General features: G+C 34.7%; 1 protein-coding gene across 50 annotated transcripts in view; it reads left to right on the top strand.

Annotated features, from left to right (window-relative positions):
- The window catches only part of pnp4a (purine nucleoside phosphorylase 4a), a 253,971-nt gene that overhangs the window by 227,168 nt on the left and 2,733 nt on the right, over window positions 1-24,070 (top strand). For 18 of the 50 annotated variants that reach the window (XM_073915716.1, XM_073915718.1, XM_073915722.1 and 15 more), the window contains 7 exons: window positions 2,315-2,361; window positions 2,723-2,782; window positions 3,334-3,497; window positions 4,169-4,272; window positions 5,721-5,896; window positions 5,992-6,182; window positions 11,095-12,150. In XM_073915716.1, coding sequence (XP_073771817.1) covers window positions 2,760-2,782; window positions 3,334-3,497; window positions 4,169-4,272; window positions 5,721-5,896; window positions 5,992-6,182; window positions 11,095-11,312 — 876 coding nt within the window. In that variant the 5' untranslated portion in view covers window positions 2,315-2,361; window positions 2,723-2,759 and the 3' untranslated portion in view covers window positions 11,313-12,150. 50 annotated transcript variants of the gene reach the window in all.

Consider the following 24,070-nt stretch of genomic DNA (forward strand, 5'->3'; position numbering starts at 1 on the left):
TTAATAATAATTATTATTTTGCTTAAATACATTTTTATGCTGCAAATAACAATTAATCCCTCACTAAGTAAATAAAGAGTATTAATAGATCTAAAATTTGTCAATTTTAAAAAATACACAAATGAGCAAAATAGATTTTTATATAATATGATTATATGATATTTGCAGTATATTACAGTTTTCTCCATTGGTTTGACTCATTTCTTGAAACAGAAATTACATTCTCAAAATTCTAAGATCATTTGGCAAAACAGTGTTGCAGTTTAGCACAACACTATAGCTCACTTACAAATGCTCATACCTTTGCCAAAACGGTTCACTCATGTGTCAAAACTAAATTTCCTTCTCATTTCAACAGTCAGTGCCCCCAAAATGCTTTGTCCATTGTTCCTGAAATCTAAAAAAGATTGTGTAAGCACTGCAAGTCAAAATGTTTAGATGTTTTGTCATTATGGCAAAGGACCACTAAAATATCCCTCATGTCCACCAAACAGTCTTAGCCCAGTCCTTCATTGACAATGGTTACTGTAGTGTTTTTGTCTAGCTAACAGAATACAATTGTGTATAAAACTGAAAAAAAGCATTTAAGTGTAAGAGTAGCCTCCAAGGTTTGACGTCACACATTGCACTCATACTACCAAGGAAATGGAAACTCCTTTTTTTATTGTAATGATCAACCACACACAAACTTTAGACTGAGAATTACCAATCAGTTTAGATCAAAAAGATCTATTCACTTGGAAATTGTGCTAAATGTAGGCTATCTGTACTTAATCATTTGCAAAGATGTACTCAGACATTTGCAATTTGATGAAATGAATGAGAAAAATCAAGTCTGTTGTGAACAATTGCCAAGTGGTTTGAAGGTTTGTCCATGTTGTTTTTTAGAATGCGATTTCTGTTTCAAGAAATGAGCCAAACCAATAGAGAAAAACTGTAACATATTTAAACTTGTTGTGTTTTATTAAATGTATAAATAGTGAAAAATGATCATATACAGTTAAATATCTACATTGTATCGTACCAATAAATGACAAAAAGTAAATTGTAAATATATAAATGCTTATTCATTGATACATTTTAAATATACAAACATTTAAAACTGATTTTGTCAGATTTAAAAGGGCTAAATATTGTTTTATTTAATACTTGGTAATGAATAGTTGCCCTAATTTCTCTGTATATTCATTTTTATTGGTCAATTACTTAGTTTTGCAGTCACATATTCTTGCATAATTACCATGAAATTGTACAGTATAATTGATTCAAGCAACAGATTTGCTTTTTTTGTAAATGTTACATATCTTCTGTCACTTTGGTCTCCTTTTTCTATCATCATTTCATAAATCATTATTCCAAGTGCACTTAAAAATATATTTGGCAAATGTCCATATAAAAAACAGCAGACAAATGTACAGCCTCTTGAACACTATGTACTCCAAACCGCCACAGTAGACTGATACACTTGATTTATTTAGCCATAATGACTGGCTACCTGTTTGTTATGTAATGTAAGTTGATTTGATGGTTGCATTTTAAGTCATTTAAATCATAGTGTAGATCCTATTTCTAAAAATGGACAAACTTCGCCAATCGCAGGACAAATGTCAAGTCAATGAAACACTGGGTCAAGCAGTGTGCGAAATGCGTTACTTTTAATAATAGAGATGTCAAGTAGTATTGTACCACTCACAAATCTTTTGATCCGCATCTAAAAGTGGAAAATTGCTTACAATCAGATAAATCTTGTGAGCTCCCCAAATTAAATTTTTGCTGGTCCCGTGCTTTGGATTTGGGTTGGAGTTTGTACCCCTGGTAATGGGCCTCACATGTTACCCATCCTGTGGCAGAACTCGAGCTCAAACTATTGACATATCTCACTGATTAATGCATCTGTAGACATTTTGGGATACGTCTGTGCATGCAAATCTACAAAAAAATATACTGATTGCCTTTTAGCATACAGTAAAAATAGAAAATGACCACAACTAGAACTGAAAGTTGAGCTGAAAATGAATGTTTGTTCAGTTTTGATCCTATTATTCTTCTGTAATGTGATTAAACTTTTGAAATTGCAATGCTTTCACATGAAAAAAGCATTGTCTAACTACACTATGTAACACCACTTTATTTTAGGACATGAGTGCTAAATGTTTTTCTTAAAAGCTTACATACACATTTTAGGATACATTTTAGGATCGGTTTGTACATTCAAATACTAAAATGTAATAAATCACCTTTTAGCACTCATTAAAAAATAGCTACAACTACAACTTTAAATTGAAGTTTACTCTGTTTATTTTGTATATTACAGATTACAGAGCCCAAAGTCAAAGATTTGAGAGGGAAAAAGCATATATGGTAAATCTCTAATAAACACTAATAATAAATCTCTATTATTACCCCTTAAAAAACTCATCCTCTTATGTGATTATAAAACTTTGTAATATTATGTCACAGATTGATTTATTTATTTAGCATGTGTATGAGGACACTATATTCTTGTGTGCTTGATTTTAAAAGCTTACTTCCTACAAATGTGCCTTTAAATTTAGTTTGCCTCTGTTATTATACTTTGACACACCTACAAGATACGTGGCATTTGATTTGACAAGACTAACTATAACAGTAAGCTGTAACCAATCAGAGCGTTTGTGTGTGTTAGTGAGTTTTACTTAAATGGAAAGAGCTGCTCTCTCATTCACACACTGCTCAAATCCAGGATCCCTCCTCAGTTGTAAACTTTCTCCAACAACAACATGCATAGTAAAGACCAAATCTGGTAAGTTATGCTTTCTTTCCATCTTAGGGTTTAAAGAATAGCTTAAGATAGCATTTATGACTACTTAATAATACTTCAGCTTAACTTAAAGGGATTGTTCAATCAAAAATGAAAACTTACTTATTGTTTATGTTCTCTCGACTGGTTTCAAGCATTTATGAGTTTCTTTATTCTGTTGAACATAAAATAAGTTATTTTGAAGAATGTTGAAAACCTGTTGAAAGTCAATGTTTGCAGGTTTTGTTTAAATAATCTGTTTTGTGTGTCTTTAACAGAAGAAAGAACAATAAAATGTTTAAAACCAGTAAATGATGACAAATTTTCAGTTTCTGTCTCTTGGATAAAGTTTATTTGTGTCATGAAACATGATTCTGATCAAGCTTTTTGAAATTTAAATGTCATTAGATCACAGAAAAATGAATATCAGTCATATCCAATGGCACAATGCAGTTAGTCTTTGAGTAATTGATTATTTAAACTCTTTAAATTCTTCTAATGTATACAAATAGAGACACAGGCTTTCAGTTCATTTTTTTTCCTCTTGTCACCAGCCATGAGGACTACCAGAGGGCGGCAGACTGGCTTCTGTCCCAGACACAGCACAGACCTAAAGTAGCCATCATTTGTGGCTCTGGACTGGGCATGTTGGCGGATGGGCTCAAGTGCCAGGACTCGTTCAAATATTCGGACATCCCTGGCTTTCCTCAAAGCACAGGTAAGACACGGGTCACAGCGTCTGACAATGGGTTTCCTCCAGGGATTTTCTTCATTGGCTAAAACGACAAAGTAGACATTTTAGTGAAGTACTTACTAATAAAAATGTATTACGTTAACATGTTCGTTTATGTTATCTGTAATGTAACATGCTACCAAACTTACAACAAGCATGTGCTGTTGTTTTTTGGCCAATTTAGTAACTAAGTAAGAAGAAAATGGGATTAATTTGACATTATTGTAATGTTGAACCCCTGCTAAATATTCTGTTTTAGTTGCAAGTATCAACTTACTGAATTAAACGTCTCAGCAAACTTTTAGTTCACGAGGACTTTACTACTGGCTCTCTTAGGAACCAAATATGGTTCTGCTATCTCATCTTCTTTGGGAATCTTTGTTTTAAACTGATGTAGGACTGTTTTAGATATGCTGGGTTGATTACTACTGTGAAATAGACCAGTTCCTGTGTGACTTGTCATATTTATAAACAGTGAGAAGAGGCTTATAGTGTGTCCTTCTCCAAGAAGTGTGTAGTTTAGTTTTTTAAATTCTTGAATGTCAAATTTACAAACTGTCAAAGTTACTTACTGTTGCTTGGACGAAAAAACAATAATAAACGTTTTAGTATTTGGTTATGTATAATAATGCTTGTGTTTGTATGTATTGAAACAGTGAAGGGTCATGCTGGACGGCTGGTTTTCGGGGAGCTCAAAGGGAAAACCTGTGTGTGCATGCAGGGCCGATTCCACATGTATGAGGGACACTCACTAAGCAAGGTTTGTCCAAGTTGCTTTGCCATTATTTATACACTCTTGTTTAAAAGTTTGATAAGTTATTGGTGTCTTATGTTCACCAAGGCTGCAATTGTTTAACTCGAAATTTTTTAATAGTCAGAAACAGTTTGTTACAGTTTCATAGTGCCAAAGACATACTGTATTTTGTAACAGTTTGTCAGTGTATTCATAAAATATAGCGTTTTTGAATAAATAAAAAATGTCCAGCACCACCACAAATGGCTGACAAGTTAAAATTGGGTATTGCTTGAATAAGTATAAGAGACAAGTGTTTAGATTTTCTGCCAATTTGTTCTATAACTATTAACATAAAGAGATGTCATTTGTGTTTCTCATGACCACTTGATGGCGCTGTGCCAAAACTGTGCAATTGACCTCAAGTCATGGTTATCATAACATCCACCAATTTTGCTCTTAATATGCTAATTAAGTACTGTGATACTGTGATGCAGACCTTATTCTTCACGTCAAAGTTGGCGCAGTCATTTAAATCATTTTGGCTTGAGACTTCCGGTCTCATGCACTTCCAATTTTTTTTAGATATTAAAAGTAGCTCGTTCTGCTGCTTGATGTTACAAACTGATTTTTACAAAATTTTCTTATTGTATTATTCTACTTTGTCTGTATTGTTAAGCAAAATCTTGTAGAGCAAGTAGTTTGACCGTTTCTGCCGTTTATTATTCCTAGTCATTTCTCCAACAAACATGAGCAAAACATTCTAGTAATTCAAAAAATATTTTATTAAAAAAAAAAAGAAAACTAGTTAAAAATTACTAATTAACCAACAATTATGGGGGAATTATGTCATACATGCAGTGCAATTATATATAATAAATTATCAAAGCAGAATTTTAAATATAGTCATTACTTCAGTCTTCAGGGTCACTTAATACTTTTAGAAAGAAAGAAAGAAAGAAAGAAAGAAAGAAAGAAAGAAAGAAAGAAAGAAAGAAATATTTCACTCTAAACAAAACAGTTTTGTGAAATTTTAGCATATTTTCAATTTCGATTTGAGGCTTTATTTGGTTAATAGTCTTTAATTGCTTAATGGTCTTGCGAAGTTTTGACAGTTTTACCATGTGTCATAAACAGAATCATATTACATAACAGAATTATCCTGCATTCCAATCATAACACTGTTCCATTCATGCTGTGTCATGCTGCAATCCAAAAAGGATGATAGAATAATTCCTTTTTTTTTTGGATGCCCTTGTAGGATATTCACTCCGTCTTGGTCACGCTGATTTGAGTCACATGCTGAATCCCAAAGCATAATTCGACAATCAATGAATCTTTTGTGTAGTTTACATAATGCAGGGTTAGATTAAACTGGTGTATTAGTGAAATATCTGTACAGCACAGCTGCAAGAAATGTGCTTGATGTTGAAAATGGATTAACAATTACCAGAATTTGTGCTTGTGTTCCTCAGGTCACATTTCCAGTAAGAGTGTTCAAGCTCTTAGGTGTCGACACTCTGATTGTTACTAATGCTGCGGGGTCATTAGCGGACAGTTATAATTGTGGTGACATTATGATCATACGTGACCACATTAACTTCCCCGGACTCGCTGGACTGAATCCTCTCAATGGGCCTAATGATGAAAAGTGAGTATCAATGTACGATGAAATGATTTAGGAAAGCGTTCATTCATTACAATCACCAGTACAAGGGATGTAATCAATTACCCGTTGCTGTCAAGGTTTGGTCCACGATTTCCACCAATGTCTGGGGTTTACGACAGAGGCCTGCGGAAGATGGCGCTGGACATCTGTAAGGGCATGGGTGTCTCTCAGTATGTCCAAGAAGGCGTCTATTGTATGGTGGGGGGACCCAATTTTGAGAGCATCGCTGAAGCCCGACTTCTGCACAGACTGGGAGTGGATGCAGTTGGTAAGCTTCAGTCTCAGTAATTCATTTAGGAATTGAATATGTAAAGTCCTCAAGAAATCAAAACTTAGCTAACATTGCTAGACTTGTGGTGAACAATTAATCTATGCTTGTCATTAAAAAAAAAGTTTGCCCTTTTAATCTTTAATTTAAATATGATAATGCTTTTCCTGTTCGATTCGATTTTCGATTCGATTTTCGATTATGAATAATTAATTAATTAATAACAAATTAATTATTTGTAGCCTACAGTTTAAACTACCTGACCTGTATGGTCTTTGTTTTACCCATAAACAAATCATACAATAAATGAATAAAGGCAAGTTACACACATAATTACCACCTGTCAATCACTTTTTTCTTGTGAATAGGCAGTGATCTGTGTCGTTATTATGGCGTCGGTAAAAAAAAGGTGCACAACCAACAGGAACCAGCCAACAGTATCTGAGGTGTTTGCTAAAATGACTAGTGTGAAAGTAAAAGATTGAAGCAGTCTTAACTAGGTTAATTAGGTTAACCAGGCAGGCTAGGGTAATTAGGCAAGTTATTGTATAACGATGGTTTGTTCTGGAGACAGTCTGAAAAACAATTAGCTTAAGGGGCTAATAAATTTGACCTTAAAATGGTTCATAAAAAATTAAGAACTGCTTTTATTCTAGCCAAAATAAAACAAATAAGACTTTGTTCAGAGGAAAAAATATTATCAGACATACTATCAACATTTCCTTGCTCTGTTAAACATCATTTAGGAAATATTTTAAAATGAAAAAAACAACAAAGGGGGGCTTATAATTCTGACTTCCACTGTATATATTTACAGTAATTTTTTAAATGTTTTTAAGAAAACTTATTCAGTTCATCAAGGCTACATTTATTAAATGTAAAAAATGTTAAATTGTTAAATATTTATCAAAATTTTAAATAACTACTTTGTTATTGTATGTAGTTTTAAATAAAATTATTACTCCAGACATTATTGCTTTTGTTACTATTACCATTAATAAATATAATAATAATTAATATTAGTGATTTCTGAAGGATTATGTGACTGGAGTAATGAAGCTGAAATTTCATCTTTAAAATCACTGGAATAAATGAATAAATTAAATGATAAAGTACTGTTGAACAGTTATTTTATAGTGAAACATTTCACAATTTGTATTTATGATGAAATAATTGCAGCCTTGGTGAGCAGAAGAAGCTTAGTTTAACATATTTAACAATCATACTGACCCCAAACTTTTGAGCAGTTGTGTATAGAATATTTTAGAAGCAAAAATGTGCACTTTAATTTTAACAACCCACAGACATCATCACCTAATATAAAGCAGAGGTCAGACTTTCTCATATATACAAAGCCTCATTTCAATTGTCAGGTTTTGTAAAAATCTATCTATTGAATTAATCAATCTATTAAAGAAACGTTGGCTAGAATTCTGCATTATAGGCTTAAATTATAGAGAGACATAGCAGATGAACCGAGACTGCATCAGATCAATGTAAATCTTTCTTTCGAGCTGTCAGTGCGGAAATGAACAAAACAACAGGCTTAATACAACATATTATACGATTAAAATATGGTAAAATTAACAGATAGTAATTTCGGTCAATTTTCCTGACGGATAAACTGAGATCAGGCTGGATAAACAGCTCTCGGTAATATTTCAGCATGCTTTCACTTTCGCATTTACCGGTAAGAATGACATCTCGCCCCACTCATCATTCTCTCTTAATATAGCTGTATATATGGCTATTACACGATCATAATACGCTGTGATATAGCCTGGGTCGTTAGTTTGTTGCATTGTTTTGTTTTCTCAGTACAATCGATCCGCTCAGTAGGGCAGAGACCGTCTCATTCAGGCGTTCTCGGACTGATTGATTTGGCGCGGATGCGAGCACAACTGCTGGATTTATGCCTAACAAACCACGCTAAAGGGGGAAACGAGACAGATTCCGAAACAAACGTCTATGTGTGAAAGCACCGTAAGATTGTATTTGCACACAATTGACAGACAGTCGCAGCACGCAGCTCTGGCTCAATCTGTCAGTCAACAAGGCAGCACTGTACACTGGCCCGAGCGTCTCGCATGCTGGCTCCGGGCTATCGGGCAGTCCTTATGTCGAGCCCTGAAGGGAGCTCTGTCAACGGGTCTCTTGCGTCTGCACAGTTTAACAAGCACTTCAACAAGCCTGTTTTTTCCCGCTTGGCAAGCCCAGCTGACGTGACATGGGGGCGTGGCAGCATCGACGATTCTATTTTTTGATTCGACAATCGAAATCGAGCATAAATTTCGATCGATTTTCGATTAAAATCGAAATCGTGACACCCTTAATATATATATATATATATATATATATATATATATATATATATATATATATATATATATATATAAATTGTCAAATAACGTATATTTTAGGAAATGGGCATGGCTAACATATCTTAAAACACGGCTCCAAATGTCAGTTTTGACAACAAACAGAATTGGTAAGTAGGAGGAGTCCCATCTTTCAGAATGAAATGCCTACTTTACTACATCCAATCAGCTTGCAGTAGAAAAAAACAAGCCACGCCCACTGTTTATATTCCTAGGAACCTGCTTCATCTATCGGTGACAGATGAAATGCTGTTTCCGGGTCTAGGCTGCTTCTCATTAAAATTGAGAAAATACTCGTTTGTGAACACTTTTTAGTCGTATCACACATTAAAGTGAAATTTATATAAAATTATATACACCAATATTTAAGAAATGGATAAAAAAACTAATCGATTTCTGGTCATTGGATATTAGGCATGGATATATGTACTGTGATTGGGATTTTCGAAAGTATTACATCGCTTTGTAAACGTTTATTATTACCTTTTGTTGAGTCTCTCCATACAGTTTGATACGGCACTTGGACTTGAAAGCCGTTTCACGTGACGTCACACTTAACAAGCGGATGGGTCACAATACGAACAAATAATGTTCGCTGCATCCGGTTCACAGGGATGGGGCTACATGTAGAATTCAGAAAATTTTAGCGATCACTGGTGGCCGTTAAGTGAACTGCAGATAAAAACTTAATAGTAAAGGGATAGTTCACCTAAAAATGGAAATTATACTCATTATTTACTCTACTTCAAGTTGTTTTAAAGCTGCAAGATTTTTTCCTGTAGAACATAAAATAAGTTATTTTGTAAAAATGTTGGAAAGCGGAAAAGTAGAAAACACTCTACAAGCCAAGTTTTTCAGCATTTTTCAAAATATCTTCTTTTGCATTGAATAGAAGAAGAAACTCAAACTGGTTTGTGACAAGTAAATGATGATAGAATATTCTGTTTTATCTCTTTAAGTTTAAGAGATTGAATGTGACATAATTATAATAGTTATAACTATATATATATATATATATATATATATATATATATATATATATATATATATATATATATAGTATATCATTATCATTCTTAAATAATCATACAATTATATATATTTTTCAAATCGCCTTGGACAGACTTTTCAAGAAGTTCACTTTAAGATCAGCTTAAATTTACAATGTAATTACAATGTAAATTTGCATAAACTCTTTCACTTAAAGCAGAGTTGTCCAAACTCGGTGCTGAAGGGATGGTGTCCTGCAGATTTTAGCTCCAACTTGCTTCAACACATCTGCAAGAATGTTTCTAGAAAGCCTAGTAAAGCTGCGGTCACACTAGAGTTTGTGTGTGCGAAATTCTGTTGTACGGTGCTGTGAAAAGAAGTGGGATTAAACAAGATGATTAGCCACTTAAAAAAGCAAGCGATTGTTCCATGTTTTAAATTTCTGTCCAGAGAGGTCATGTTTTGATCTTTGATGGGTCTCACGCAATCATGTGATGTGATTTTGCAGGTCAGAGTTCACCAAGCTTGAACTTTCCCATGCTGTGCGAAAACATGTAGCATAAGCTTGCATTTGGGGTCTGACACATTTGTGTGCATATGAAAGGAAGTTTATGGGGAGAAAAGTGCAGTGTGACCACAGCTTAAGAGCTTGGTTAGCTGGTTCAGGTGTGTCTAATTGGGGTTGGAACTAAACCTTGCAGGACACAGGCCCTCCAGGACTGAGTTTGGACACCCCTGACTTAAATTCTAGTTAAAATGCTGTCATCATTTAGGGGAAATAAAAGTGTTTTAAAGTAAAGTGTTCTAAAGCTAATAAGCCATGCATTGTACAGAATTTAGCAGAATTCTTACTTAATTTCTTAGTCATTTTTATGTTTTATTTCAATGAAATAATTATTTTCTAATTATTAATTATTTAATTAATTAATTAGAAATTATTAATTTCATTTAAAAAAATAATAAATTAAAGATAAAAAATAACAATACAGGTTTATTTATATCAGGCACATATTTAACAAGGGTTCCAGTAATTTTGATTACACCTGTCTATATGGGAAAAAACAATACATTGTTTGTGGCCTATATAAAAGTAATTTCTAAATGTGCTATGATAATTTTTACAGATTTGTCAAATAAACTAAAGACAAAACTAAAAATTTAAGGAGAAAGTAAACATTAAATATATTAAGTATTATTATATTACACTACACTGTAAAAATTGCTTGGTCCCACACATCTGTGTTGGGCCAACATGAAGGAATTAAGTTAACAGATTTAAGTGGATTGAACATAAAACAATTAAATTGTTGCAAAAAAACTCAATAACTGTGTTGTTTCAGCTCATTTTAAATAAACAGTTTAAATAAACAGCAAACAACATTTTTGAGTGTAGAAAATGGGAATCTACCACAGTTTTTGATTGTCAAGAAAGTACCAGGCCTGATCTTTAATGCTAGATATAAGGTGTATATAAAGAAGTCATATTTCTGTTTTGTATCAATTATTCATTGAATAACTAATTTCTATATAATTTACCTTTAAAGGAATGAGTACAGCACCGGAAGTGTTGGTCGCCAGTCACTGTGGCATAAGAGTCTTCGGTCTCTCCCTCATCACTAACAAAGTGGTGAAAAGCTATGAGGACAACGAGACTGTCAATCATGAAGCTGTGTTGGAAGTGAGCAAAATGCGTTCAGAGACGCTGCAGGCTCTCGTCACGGAGCTCATCAGCCGCATGGACATCAACAACAACACGGCATGATGACATCAGCAGCACTGCACCTGCCAGTCAAAACCTCATCCACAAGAACCTGCAGCTACACCGTGATTATCTGTTCAATTCTCTACGCATGTTTCAATAACACACGTCTTTTAAATATTTATGATTTCGGTATTTATGAGATCGCAAAAAATGATCTGATCAGATGGTGCCTTAACAACAAGCTTACTATTCAGTTGGTGCTGTTTTTTTTTTAGTGCATAGAAGTTTGTGAATACCACTGTATATACATGATTGCGTAATGTTAATATCTTTTATTATAGAGTCAAATGTTTTATAAACTGCTATTACTATTAAAGTTTCCTAATGTTGATATTTTGATGATAAAGTTGAATATTTGAATCTATTTATATGTATTTTTTTCTCTTTGCATTGTACAGTGCCACTGTATGTCGACATGTTTGTATAATCTTGTCTTGTATAAAACAAAAAGTATAATCTGATCTGTAATTCAAGAATTTCAGCAAAAAAAAAAGTGTATTTTGAAAAGTGTATTTTACATATGCAATTTATATGAATAACTTATGCAAATCAATGTTACTTCTTAATTTAACATAACTGTTATTTAAAGCATAAAATGACAAATGGTCAAAATAAAAAGATGCCATGACTTCAGACATGTTCTTGTTTACTTTTAGACAACACAATGTTTAGAAATATATGGTGGAAGAACTCTGATTTGTAAGCAGCTCAAATACTTGTTATTTTGACCAACATTGATTTCTATGTGTAAAAATGCCTTAAATATTATTTTGTATTTGAAATTTGTAAGAAAAGTGATGAGATCTTTATAGAATAAAACAAATTGTATTCAAGCACACCCTGTGGTCTTTTATTTGTTTCATATTGTAGCCTAAATATACATCTAAATGTAACAACAACTTGTGTTTTACACGATTTATACAATCACATAGAATTTATATTAAATTATAGAAGTTAATCTAAAAAAGTATAGGTTGTGGTAGATAATGAAAATAGTTTGGCATTTCTGTGTGGAGTTTGCATGTTCTCTCCGTGTTCCCTGCATGTTTCTTCCGGGTTCACCGGTTTCCCCCACAGTCCAAAGACATGCGCTTTAGGTTAGTTGGGTAAGCTGCACTGTCCATAGTGTTGGCTATGTGTGTGAATTGAGAGTGTATGGATGTTTACCATTGATGGGGTTTAGCTGGAAGGTCATCCGTTGCGTAAAACATATGCTGGATAAGTTGGCAGTTCATTCTGCTGTGGTGACCCCTGATTAATAAAGGGACTACGCCGAAAAGAAAATGAATAAATGAGCTGTGCGTTAATTTGCTCTACAGGACTCTGTTTGGACTCTCAGTAGTGATTATTAACCACACTGAACTCAATTTACTATGATCTTCTATGTGAAGCTGCTTTGACGCAATTTACATTGTAAAAGCGCTATACAAACAAAGGTGAAATGAATTTAATTGAATAATGAACATTGAAGTGTAAATTTCCTAATTTCCGCGCATGCTCAATGTGTCCACTAGATGGAGCCAAAGTGTTTCACAGTCTGTTTTCGGTTGCTATGATGAAATTTGCGGAATGCTGGGATTGTTTGGTCTCTCCGTGAGTTTTCTTGTGGACAAAAACATTCAGCCTGTGAAGAAAACATCATAATGATTGGTCGAGATATGTGGAGCCTTCATTCTGTGGTATGACAAAATAGGTTTATGTTATATGTTGTAATGCTAATAAAATGTTTGGGCATGTTGTGATAAAAAGGTTTGCAGGACACCTTGTTTAGTCTTTATATTTGAGTTTGGCTTTCTGTTTGGTTAAAAATGGAGCCTAACTAAACAGTTTGTATCAATTAAAATTCTTATATCCCAGGATTACAGAAAATGGGAGCGAAGTACAAGTTCCAAACACCTGCTTTGGACAGCTCCTATTCATAAATCAGACATATCATCTAATAAAGCAGGAAAAAGATCATCTCCAACTTTAAAACCAGGTATAAACATGGCTAAAATAAAAATTATGCTTCTACTGTCTTAAGGCACACCTATCTTATTCTTAATGCACTATTGTGTAATTTCTACTATTATAAACAGGAAAATCTCTAAATACTGTCCACAATGATTTCTCAACACTCCCCAAACTCCTTACAAGAAGGAAAACAGAAAGCGTTGAACAGGAAAAGAAAGACTGTATCAAAACCCTGATGGTGTGTACTATAAAGAAGACTTTTATAGTTCATTTGTGTTTAGTTTGGTATATACCTTGTCAACAGCTGCAGTCTGTTATAGTTACTCATCAGGTCCAGGAAAGAGGCAATAAAGGATCTGGAGGAGCATTGTGAACAGCTTCAAGAGAGAAACCTGCAGGTGGCCAGAAGCATTGTGGATACAGACAGAAACTCAGTCTCCAAAGCCAATGAACTGCTCGTCCAGAGTCAACAAATGAGGGTGAGCTAAGTTTTTAGATCCCAGTGAACAATAGGGTGCACTCTAATGTTGTTGTAAACCCTAAGACTTCCCTTGATCATCAAAACACAAAAAACACGTGTTTATTCAAATCTGAGAGATTTCTGCACCTCCCAATTTATAGATATCTGTCCATTCAACCCCAGTGGTTTCATCCCAAGATTATGAAGCATTGTAAATGTTTTGTGTGCCACAGATTAAAAAAACAACTTTGATATGGATTTCCAACATGAGAGAATTATGACACATTCATCTTATTTTGATGCACTTAGAGCTGCACAATATATCATTTTAGCATCGATATCGCAATGTGCACATCTGCAATAGTCACATCACAGGATCTGCAATGTTCAGTTATGATTATGGTTAACCAGGAGAAACCATTTAGGACACATGGGAATTGTGTAGTTAATGCAGATTTAACCAAAATTGTGTTCAGTTTAATCAAAAGTGTTCGGGCACAAGAAATTTGACCATTTGTAACTTTAGTAAAGAATAATTTTGAATTATTTATACAGTAAAGGGGCTTTCCAGTGGCGCAATGGGTAGCATGATTGCCTCACCGCAAGAAAGTCATTGGTTCGAGCCTTAGCTGGTTCAGTTGGCATTTGCAGTTTGCATGTTCTCCCCATGATCATGTGGGTTTCCTCCGGGTGCTCCGGTTTCCCCCACAGTCCAAAGACATGTGCTAGAGGTGAATTGGGTGAGCTAAATTGTCAGTAGTGTATTTGTGTGAATGAGTGTGTATGGATGTTTCCCAGTGATGGGTTCCAGCTGAAATGGTATCTGCTGCGTAAAACTTATCCTGGATAAGTTGGCGGTTCATTTTGCGATTGCTGATTAATAGAGGGATTAAGCCAAAAAGAAAATGAATGAATGAATTTTGAATTATTCATATATTTTACATTTGATTATTGAAATTCCGAACCTGAATACTATTTGATTCCACCAAAAAATCATAAAACACTGTTTATTTCACTGTTGTCCTTGGTGTAATGAGTTAATTTTTGAGATTTCTATGAACCATTCACTTCTCTACAGAATCAGTCCAATCGATCTAAATAAAAAAAAAAACTTCTGGTGAAATTGTTTATATATTTCAATATTTATAGCAGAAAAACAAAATATCGCAATGTCCTATTTTTCCAGTATTGTGCAGCCCTAATGCAAATCTTTAATGTGCTTCAGTGTACTCATATTTTTTTATGTTCTTGCATCTTAAAAAACACACACATGTAAGTTATTATTTATTTGGGTCTTGGTTGGCTTGTTGTTCATTTATTAAATGCAAGGATACAAGACCCTAAAGAAAAAAAAATATGTTCATGTGTGATTTCCATCAACAACATGAATGAATGTATGTTGGATATCTGAAATATATGATAGAGTATATGAAATTAAAACCTTTTACTAAAAAAGTACTTGTTTTATTTATTTTTTTCTAGCACTCTCACAACATTTCCATCTCTTCATAAAACTCCAATCTAATTACTTTTTTAGTTTTGAAATGTTTGAACATCAAACATTTTGGGTGAACATTATTTCAAAGCAGATTTTATTCAATTGCTAATTTTGTGTTCTGAAGATGAATAAACGTCATGCAGGTTTGGAACAGTTAGGGTGAGTAAATGATGTAAGAATTAATTGCCAAATTTAACTTTTAACTCTTCTGTTCTTTCTAGAGATCAATGACAGCTTTGAAACGATGGGATGACAGTCTTATTAAAAGTGCCAAAGCAGACCTGATTGCTACAGAGGAAGCGTCACACACACATCTCAGTGGTTAGTGGTATATACTTCATCAGTTATGTTTAACTATTTACATTATTACTTTTTTACTACCTGGTTTATACACTGCATGACTAAAAGTAATCAGAACGTACTTTCTAATTAATATGCTGGCTACATTTATTTTAATACAGTACATGCAATTTTAATGTGTATTGTTACATTTGAAAAAACAGTATTATCTTTTTATACATTTAAAAAATGTTGTTTATTCCTGTTTAGTCCTCCAAATCAAAGCACAGCAAATGCTTAATGTTTTTTGTTCAAGCTATGAAATGTTTTAGAATTATTTGATATATGAATAAAAAAACAACAAAAACATTTCTTAATAATTTATGAATCATTGTTGAATAAAAGTATTATTTTCTTTTGGGGGAAAATCCTTCTGCCCCCAAACATTTCAATGTTACATTACAAGCAGAGGCACATAAAATCTAGCACACAGAAACATTTCCTGTAGAACGAGGCCCTCTTCTGTTCCATTATTATATTGGCTCTGTTTCTACAGTTTATAATTGGGTTTACACATTTTAGCCTTATAGTGTAGCAGCTGCAATGGTGAAGCAAACACAAACTGCATCATCAAATTTCAACTGACTACTCTTATAAGTGCAGGTTTGCAGAAGCAGTTGGATGTTGTAAAAGCAGAGGTGCTGAAAGCTCAGAAGGAGCTCCGTTTCCTGAAAACATACAGAGATATGGAGTTCCCAGTCAAGGTCTTGCAGATTGCAGACATGGAAAGAAAGCTGGATCAACTGAAAAAGCTGCAGCAGGTAAAATATAACAAGGAATTAGTTTCTGAATGAACTGATGTCAACTGATGAGTGAAGACTAAAAAGTAATCGAAATGAAATCCAGGAAAATCCTTTATTTATTAAAAAACATGCGGTCCCAGCTCTCATAAGTACTCCTCAGTGTTTAAGAACATTTTAATATACATTTCCTCTGTGATTGTCAGAATGAGCAAGAGGATGTGACTCTACTGTTTAAGAAAGAGATGGAAAGTTTGGAGAGATGCCAAAAGCAAAGAGAACAGGAAGTGCTGTCAGCCATTGCTGAGGTAAAAAGATCAGTTTTTATATCTACTGTATTTTATATGAAGACAATTCTTGTTAGAGCATTATAAAACTTGTCTTTGTGGTTTGATTTTCAGAAACATGTATCCCACATCCCTCCTATTGTCAAACTAATGACCTCACAGAACTACAAAATGAAAGAACAGATTAGTCTGCATAGAAAGGTAATCATTTTAAAGTTTGTTTTTGATTACAACATTTATTTCAATTTAATTAATTATATTCAGTGTTTCTTTATAGTATAATAACATACAGCTGACTCTGATTCTATGGATTTCTTGGATTTATTACCTATTTTTCTTTTGTAAAATGTAAATATATGTTATTATATGTCCAATTTTGAAATAAAAATATTTTCATTCCAACCCAGGCTAATTCTGAAAACGTACCACAATATACATTTCTAGAGAGCACCAAATACGTCCCAGGAGCTACATTTTTGCAGTTTTTGTTTTCGCGAATCCACCAGAGGCTGCTGTGCATGCTTTTTCAGATCTCAAATTTCTCTCACGAGTGCCATTTGCGCCTGTTGTTCTCAAATAAATCCAGTTTCGACTGACTGATTGACTTACTGTATGAAGTGACTGACTGACTGATCAACTGACCCCATCTCCTCCTTGCCTAAACCGAACCAATAGTGTTTTCAAAAGCCCCGATTGACCTGAACACACACTTCCCTAAACCAAATCAACAGTTTTAAAAAGCAATCAAGGAAAAGAAAAGCCCTTGCCTGATTTTTACCACGTTTTCAGATTTTACCACATTCTCACCCTATTATTAACTTATTTGTTTTATGGCTTTTGTTTTTGTCTTACCTGCTTTCTGAAACTGTTCTTCACGAGACTCGAACCCCGTCATCATGGTCAACTCCTCTCTGTATCTCTAGTTCGCCGCTATATGTGGCAAGCTAACTGGACAAACTGGTAACAGCAGGAAAGCTGTCCATACGGAGCTAAGCGGTCAGATGGTAAGCGCGAAATGCAACATCGTCATACTGCCCCGTAGCATTTGTTTTAAAGGTGAAATGCAGCCATACGTACTTCTGGCTACATAAATCGCAATCTCCAGAAATGTATATAGGCATACATTTTCAGAATGAGCCTATGTTGTTCATGTCATTCAGAGGATTCTATTTTATTTTTTTATTCATTTTATTTTATTATTAATATATATATTTTTTTCAGAAATTTACAATTGGTCAGAATAACATTATTTTCTTAAAGTTTAATCAGGAATCGAAGATGGAAGAACTTGGAAGAAATGCTGAGATTTCTCATGTAGTATCATAATTTGTTTGATTGCTGTAATAATGTCTATTAGTTTAGTAATTAATTAAAATGTGTGTGTGTGTGTGTGTGTGTGTGTGTGTGTGTGTGTGTGTGTGTGTGTGTGTGTGTGTGTGTGTGTGTGTGTGTGTGTGTGTTTATTTCTATTTTTATTTTTTTTCTCTCAAGGTGATAATGGAGCTGGAGCTAAAGAAAGAAGATATAACGAAGAGTATTCAAGAGCTTCAACTATCAAGACCAAACATAAAGCGAAAGATCTTTCCAGATGTTTTCCTGAAATCAGATAAGTAAGTGTTATTCAGTTATTCTTTATCACTCAAAATACTTACATCTTCAGTGAAACATAAGAACACTGGCAAGCTCTTCAGTTGAAGTTGCAGAGAAAAGTTCTCACAAAATTGTCCACTTGAAAGGAAGTTCAACAAACCCCTCGAAATGTCTAACAGTGTTAGTATGACCCGACCCCTCCCATAAACAGATATAGAACAGCAACACTTAGAGGACTTCACTTTCAAGAGCCTTCTCAAAGACACTGACAGCACACAGCCCATGATAGTTTAACATCCAGTAAGGCTCATTTTATGCATTAAGACTTGTAAAAGGAAAGCTTAAATAAATTCTGTCATCATTTATTCACCTAATTCTTGTCTTTGGAATTCTGTAAGACATAAGTTCTCAGGACAACAAGGCATTTAATTGTCAATTGTGTCATATTGTGATATTTTATACTGATATTTTGAAGCCACAGGTATAAATAAAACACACTGTGACTTAATGGGATTGTTCATGCAAAAAAAAAAATGAAAATACTGTCATAATTTACTCACCCTCCACTTGTTCCATGGATGTTTTGTGTTTACTATTGGCTTCCAAAGTATTTCTGCAACACAGGCTCATCGGAAATACATGCTTTAGCTTATATTTTTGTGTAACCGCAAAAAGATGCTTAGACATATGTTTGACTACAGTTTCTAGGTAAAATTATGCTATAGGGCAGTTTTTTTGTTCTTTTTTACACTATTGATATTCACAGAGGTATAATATTATTTAAAAAAAGCTTTTGCACAACACTAAACAAACACCAGAAAAGACCTTTTTTTTGTAATCACCTATCAATCTCCATCTGGACAACAATTCTGATGTTGTGAACAAAAGAGATAAAAACAATGTAAATTCAAGGTAAACTATGTGGTCGTGATGCACATTTCTCTTATATTTGCTTTTTAAAACACTGTTGGTTGGGTTTAAGGAGGTGTTTTGCTGGGTGATCTGACAAGCCCCGCCTTCTCATGGACATGTACAAAAAAGACATGTATCTGAAATGTAGAACAAAGTGTACCCCAAGTCTGTGTTTCCCAACCCTGTTCGTAAAGGCACAACAACAGTACACATTTTCCACCACTTCCTAATCAAACACACCTCAATAAACTCATCAGACAATAAGAAGAGACTCCAAAACCTGAAGTTAATGAGTCAGATAAAGGCGACGTCCAAAATATGTACTGTTGGTGTGCCTCCAAGAACAGGGTTGGGAAACTCTAAGTCAGGGGTTTTCAAAGTGTGAGGCGCGCCTCCCCTGGGGGGGCGCCAGAGCATGTCAGGGGAGGCGCGGGAAAAAAATATAATATAATAAAAATATAATTATTAAGTTTAATTATTATATGTATTTTTTATTATATTTAAACGTTTTAATTAAACAAAGCAAAAAAAAAAAATACGTCAAATATAAGAAAACCATTTTTACCCAGAAGGCCATAGCTGTGAATTAGCTTCTGTTTGGCAAGCCCGCCAATACAGGTATATGCCTGCTAATACAATGGGTCGGTTTCTGAGACCCCCCCGATTCAAAGCTGTAATGAAGTTCACGGCCCTTTGGCCGCCGGGAAGAAGGAGGCGGAGAACCGACATAGTTTTAAAATGATTTATTAATAACAGTGACGGCAGCTCCTCACGGAGGCTGCCGTCTAAACCAAAACAAACAGACTGCAGCTCCTCACGGAGACTGCCGTCAAACTGAAAGCAAAAGTAAAATATGTCCGGGCCCGGTCCTCTCCCGGCTTCCTCTGCCCTCGTTCCTCCTTTTATGATCTAGAGCTCCTTCCATGGGATCCGAGGCAGGTGCGCACCGCAGGTGTATCCACTTAAGCGGTGGCCTCACTCCGTTCCCACGGCTCTCGGCCACGCCCCCTCGCCACAAAAGCCTTCAAGTTCAGGGCTTAAACCCAAAAGACGACGATATGATAATCAGTATTTGAGTTTAGGATTTACGTGGACAGGACCAGCTGATGAACCACGACCTTTATGTGTGGTTTGTCAAAATATTTTGGCTAATGACAGCATGAGACCTGCTAAACTTCGACTGTTTTGACTGGGATGGACAGTTCTTGAATCTGTTTTATTCATATTGAACCATCATCCTAGTTTTAAAAACGTTATATTAAAATACTTGTTATTACTCTGTAAATAATTGCACTTTCATGCAAATGATGATAAAAGTGAGTTAACAGTCTGACATCTGTCTGTGTTTTATATATATATATATATATATATATATATATATATATATATATATATATATATATATATATATATATATATATATATATATATGTGTGTGTGTGTGCGCGTGCGTGCGTGCGTGTTTGGGAGGAGGGGGGCGCCAATGGATAAGTTGTGTCAAAAGGGAGGCCCACTGTCTTAGACTATGAAAAACCCTGCCCTAAGTCAATCCCTCCAGGATTTTCCGATTTTGTGATAGCTAAATTTATCAAGCAAAATTAAGCATTTCTCGCAAATTCGGGGTCTAGAAGCTTTTTATGACGTCATCATGACACTGATTCACCCAAAACAAAGGCCATGTGGATGCCAACAACCCTTGCCAAGCCATGATTTTACAAACATCATGATTTTAGGTGGCAGTATATGTTTACGCTGATCTGTAACTCAGCATTTAACCAGATGAAGTAGACAGCGCACTTTAAATATGAGTAAACATACAAATTTGAATTCACCTACAACAATTACTTCGAAAGACTGTGAAAACATGAGATGAGTAAAATTAGTTAAATAAAGACTTGTTGCGGGCACAGCACATAACACAGGCATTGTGTCAAGCCTCTTTCACAGCACACGCACTAACAAGAGTAGAAAACATAGTGTTCAGCTTAAAGATACTGTTATTCTGTTTAAAGTGACATTTAAGGACTTAACTAGTTTAATTAGGAAAGTTAAAGTAATTAGACAAGTCATTATATAATGCTGGTTTGTTCTGTGGACAGTTGAAAAAATAAATATTGCTTAAGGGGCAAATAATATTGACCTTAAGATGTTTTTTTTTATGTAATTGTATTGTAGCTAAAATTTAACAAATAAGTTTAATTAAAAATTTCTCCAGAAGAAACATATTATAGGAAATACTGTGAAAAGTTGTTTGCTCTGTTAAACAAAATTTGGGAAATATTTAAAAAAGAAAAAAAAAAATCTTAGGAGGAAGAATAATTTTGACTTCAACTATGGAAAAACAACAGCACTAATTTTTTTCCTGGGATGGCCTTCATGATTTTTGCAATGATTTAGTGGATTTTAATCTTTAAGCTGTTGTGCACACATAATTTATATATGGTTACAAGATTTGTTTTGAACACACAGTATCCTTAAAGGTCCATAAAACCCCCTCATTTCAGCAGGGTGTTTTCACACCTCTACTTTCGAAAAAGTCAGAAAAGTGGGCGTGTCCAGCTCTGTTTAGGGGGGAGTGTCGGAGGAAGAAAAGGGGCATGGTGTGGGAGTGTCTATTTGGGCGCTGTGAATTTCAGAGTCAAAACACACACCCAACAGGGGACAAAGTGACTGTGTTTACATGGACATCTGTGGTCGAATTCTTTGCCAAATTACTAAATGGTGGACTTTAACTGCAGTTTGGCTCTTTCATTCAGGGAATTCATTCATGTCCCTCACGACAAACGAGATATTTGATTCGAGGATCTGCTCTAAGCGTGTATTTTTCATGTAGTTTGATACCGCACAGCGAATGAGGGAAAAAAAAACCTCAGCATTTCCCGGAAACTTAGATGCACACGGCAGGTAGTGTCAGAAAGCCGCATGTGTTATTCCGTACACAAAATGCGGTGAAAATCCTACATGAGGTTATAGTTTGGTTGTAGTGCTAACATGTTTACACTCGGTGCAATAGTTTGTTTGATACGAACAAACTGAATAAACAAAGAGCACTGGTTGCTCACTTACCAAATCTTCATTAAGAGGAGACTACAAGTGAATCCGGATCTCAGCGTTTGCAGATGAGAACAGCTCTCAGGTAAACAATGTTCCTCCTTAGACACGCAAGTTATTGTTGTCGCGCGTCGCGTACACTGTTAATCCACACGTGAGTCCAGCTGCACTCCCACAGAGAGAAAATGAAAACAAAACTTAACTGCAGCAAACTAAAAAAGCAACACTTCACGCTGGTTTTGCCAACACAACGTGGCGTCTCTGTCGTCTAAACACTGAGACAGTAATGAATAATAATGAAGTTAAACAGTAGAGACCGCTGATTGGTTCGAACCAAGCTTTACTCATGCATTAATGCAACACACTGTAAGACGTAATAAGACACACTCTTGTACAGAAGTCCAGTCTGCACGCTGGAATACAGGCTATTATGTCATGGCCGTGACGCAGCTTCAAAATTAGTTTCAAACCAGAAGTACGAATTTGCTTGAAATAACACAAAAAAAAAACAATTTACACTTTTTAGTGAAATATAGGTGTCCTAATAGTGTTTCTAGCAGTGTGGGACACATATACGACTGTCAACAGCTCAAAAAATGTGTTTTGGTGTTTCGTGGCCCTTTAAAATTTAAGTCACAGAACCCACTGTTTGGGTCTAGGAGTAATTAAAAATTAATATAGTAAAGACTTTTGTCTGCGGTATAATTTTTTACAGCAAATCAACACAAAATTTTGCCGCAAATTTTAAAAAATGTTGCAGCAAAATCAGTCATTTTAGAAAAAAAAGTCCTGCGAAATCCTGGAGGGACTGCTTAGTAACATATTTTAGATTTTAGAAAAAAATTAACAGCACCCTCTAGAGGATTTGTCATTAGAAATGCACAATGAAACTTACCCAGGGTAATGTACTTTACATTTTGAAAAAAGTATGCTGAGGCACGTATTTTCAGTGAGCCTGGGCTGTAAAAAGTTTTTGGTACAATTATGTAATACAGTATATATCACACAATTATAAGGTGATAAAATAATTATTTAGATAAATATTTAATGTCATTTTAAAGTACATTTTGCACTTCTAAATCATGTTTAAACATACACTTTTTTTATCCTTGTTGTTCCAAAAATAGGGAACCAAGCTTCATTTGTTTGATAATGGTTAAGAATTTTAAAAATGGTTTATTTTAATGATTTGTTTTATCTTATTTCTTTTCTTTTTTTTTTTTTTTTGAGCAACACTTTCATTAACCCAAGTAGCTTTATTGGAGATCTGACATTGAAAATCAGATAAGCTGGAGGAAGAGGTACCTTATCTACTCTGAAACAAAGGCTTGGTTTGGAAAAAGGATTGGGCTGATGAAGATGGTGTTATATTACACAGTTTTGGAAATGACTCTAAAGGCCATCTTAAAGATAAATGAAGAACAAGAGAATGCTGTACATTCATGGAATCCCTGGCGCCCATGAAAGGTTAATGAAGGTTTCACATTTCCCAACAGTCTGTTCCAAAACAACATGTCATTTTCCTCTCCATGACAATCGGTCATATCTCCAAAACAATCGGACACTTTATTCCAAGGCCGTGCGAGTGCAAGCACGACCTCTTGCCACCCATGGGAGCTGTTACAGTTAAGATTTATTCATATGGACTTTTGGTCTTTAAGTGTTTTGGCCTTGGGGACAAAGAACATGGAAAACAAGCAAAAACATTTAGCGTGTTCGCATATCATGTCACACTGAGCACCAAATTATAAAGGTTTCCATTAAATGGAGATAATGATAAACAGATCTGGGATTTCCTGCTCTGCTCGTGACAGAGACATGGCTTTAGTATCTGCAGATGTCCAGAGCCCCAGCAGAGAAACTTCTCATGTTTCCTGTCTTAAACAAACTGTCTCAGGCTGTGGTGAACAAGTTTATGGCCATAAATA

This window comes from Danio rerio, chromosome 11, assembly GCF_049306965.1.
Source record: "Danio rerio strain Tuebingen ecotype United States chromosome 11, GRCz12tu, whole genome shotgun sequence".
In the NCBI taxonomy this organism is placed as follows: Eukaryota; Metazoa; Chordata; class Actinopteri; order Cypriniformes; family Danionidae; genus Danio; species Danio rerio.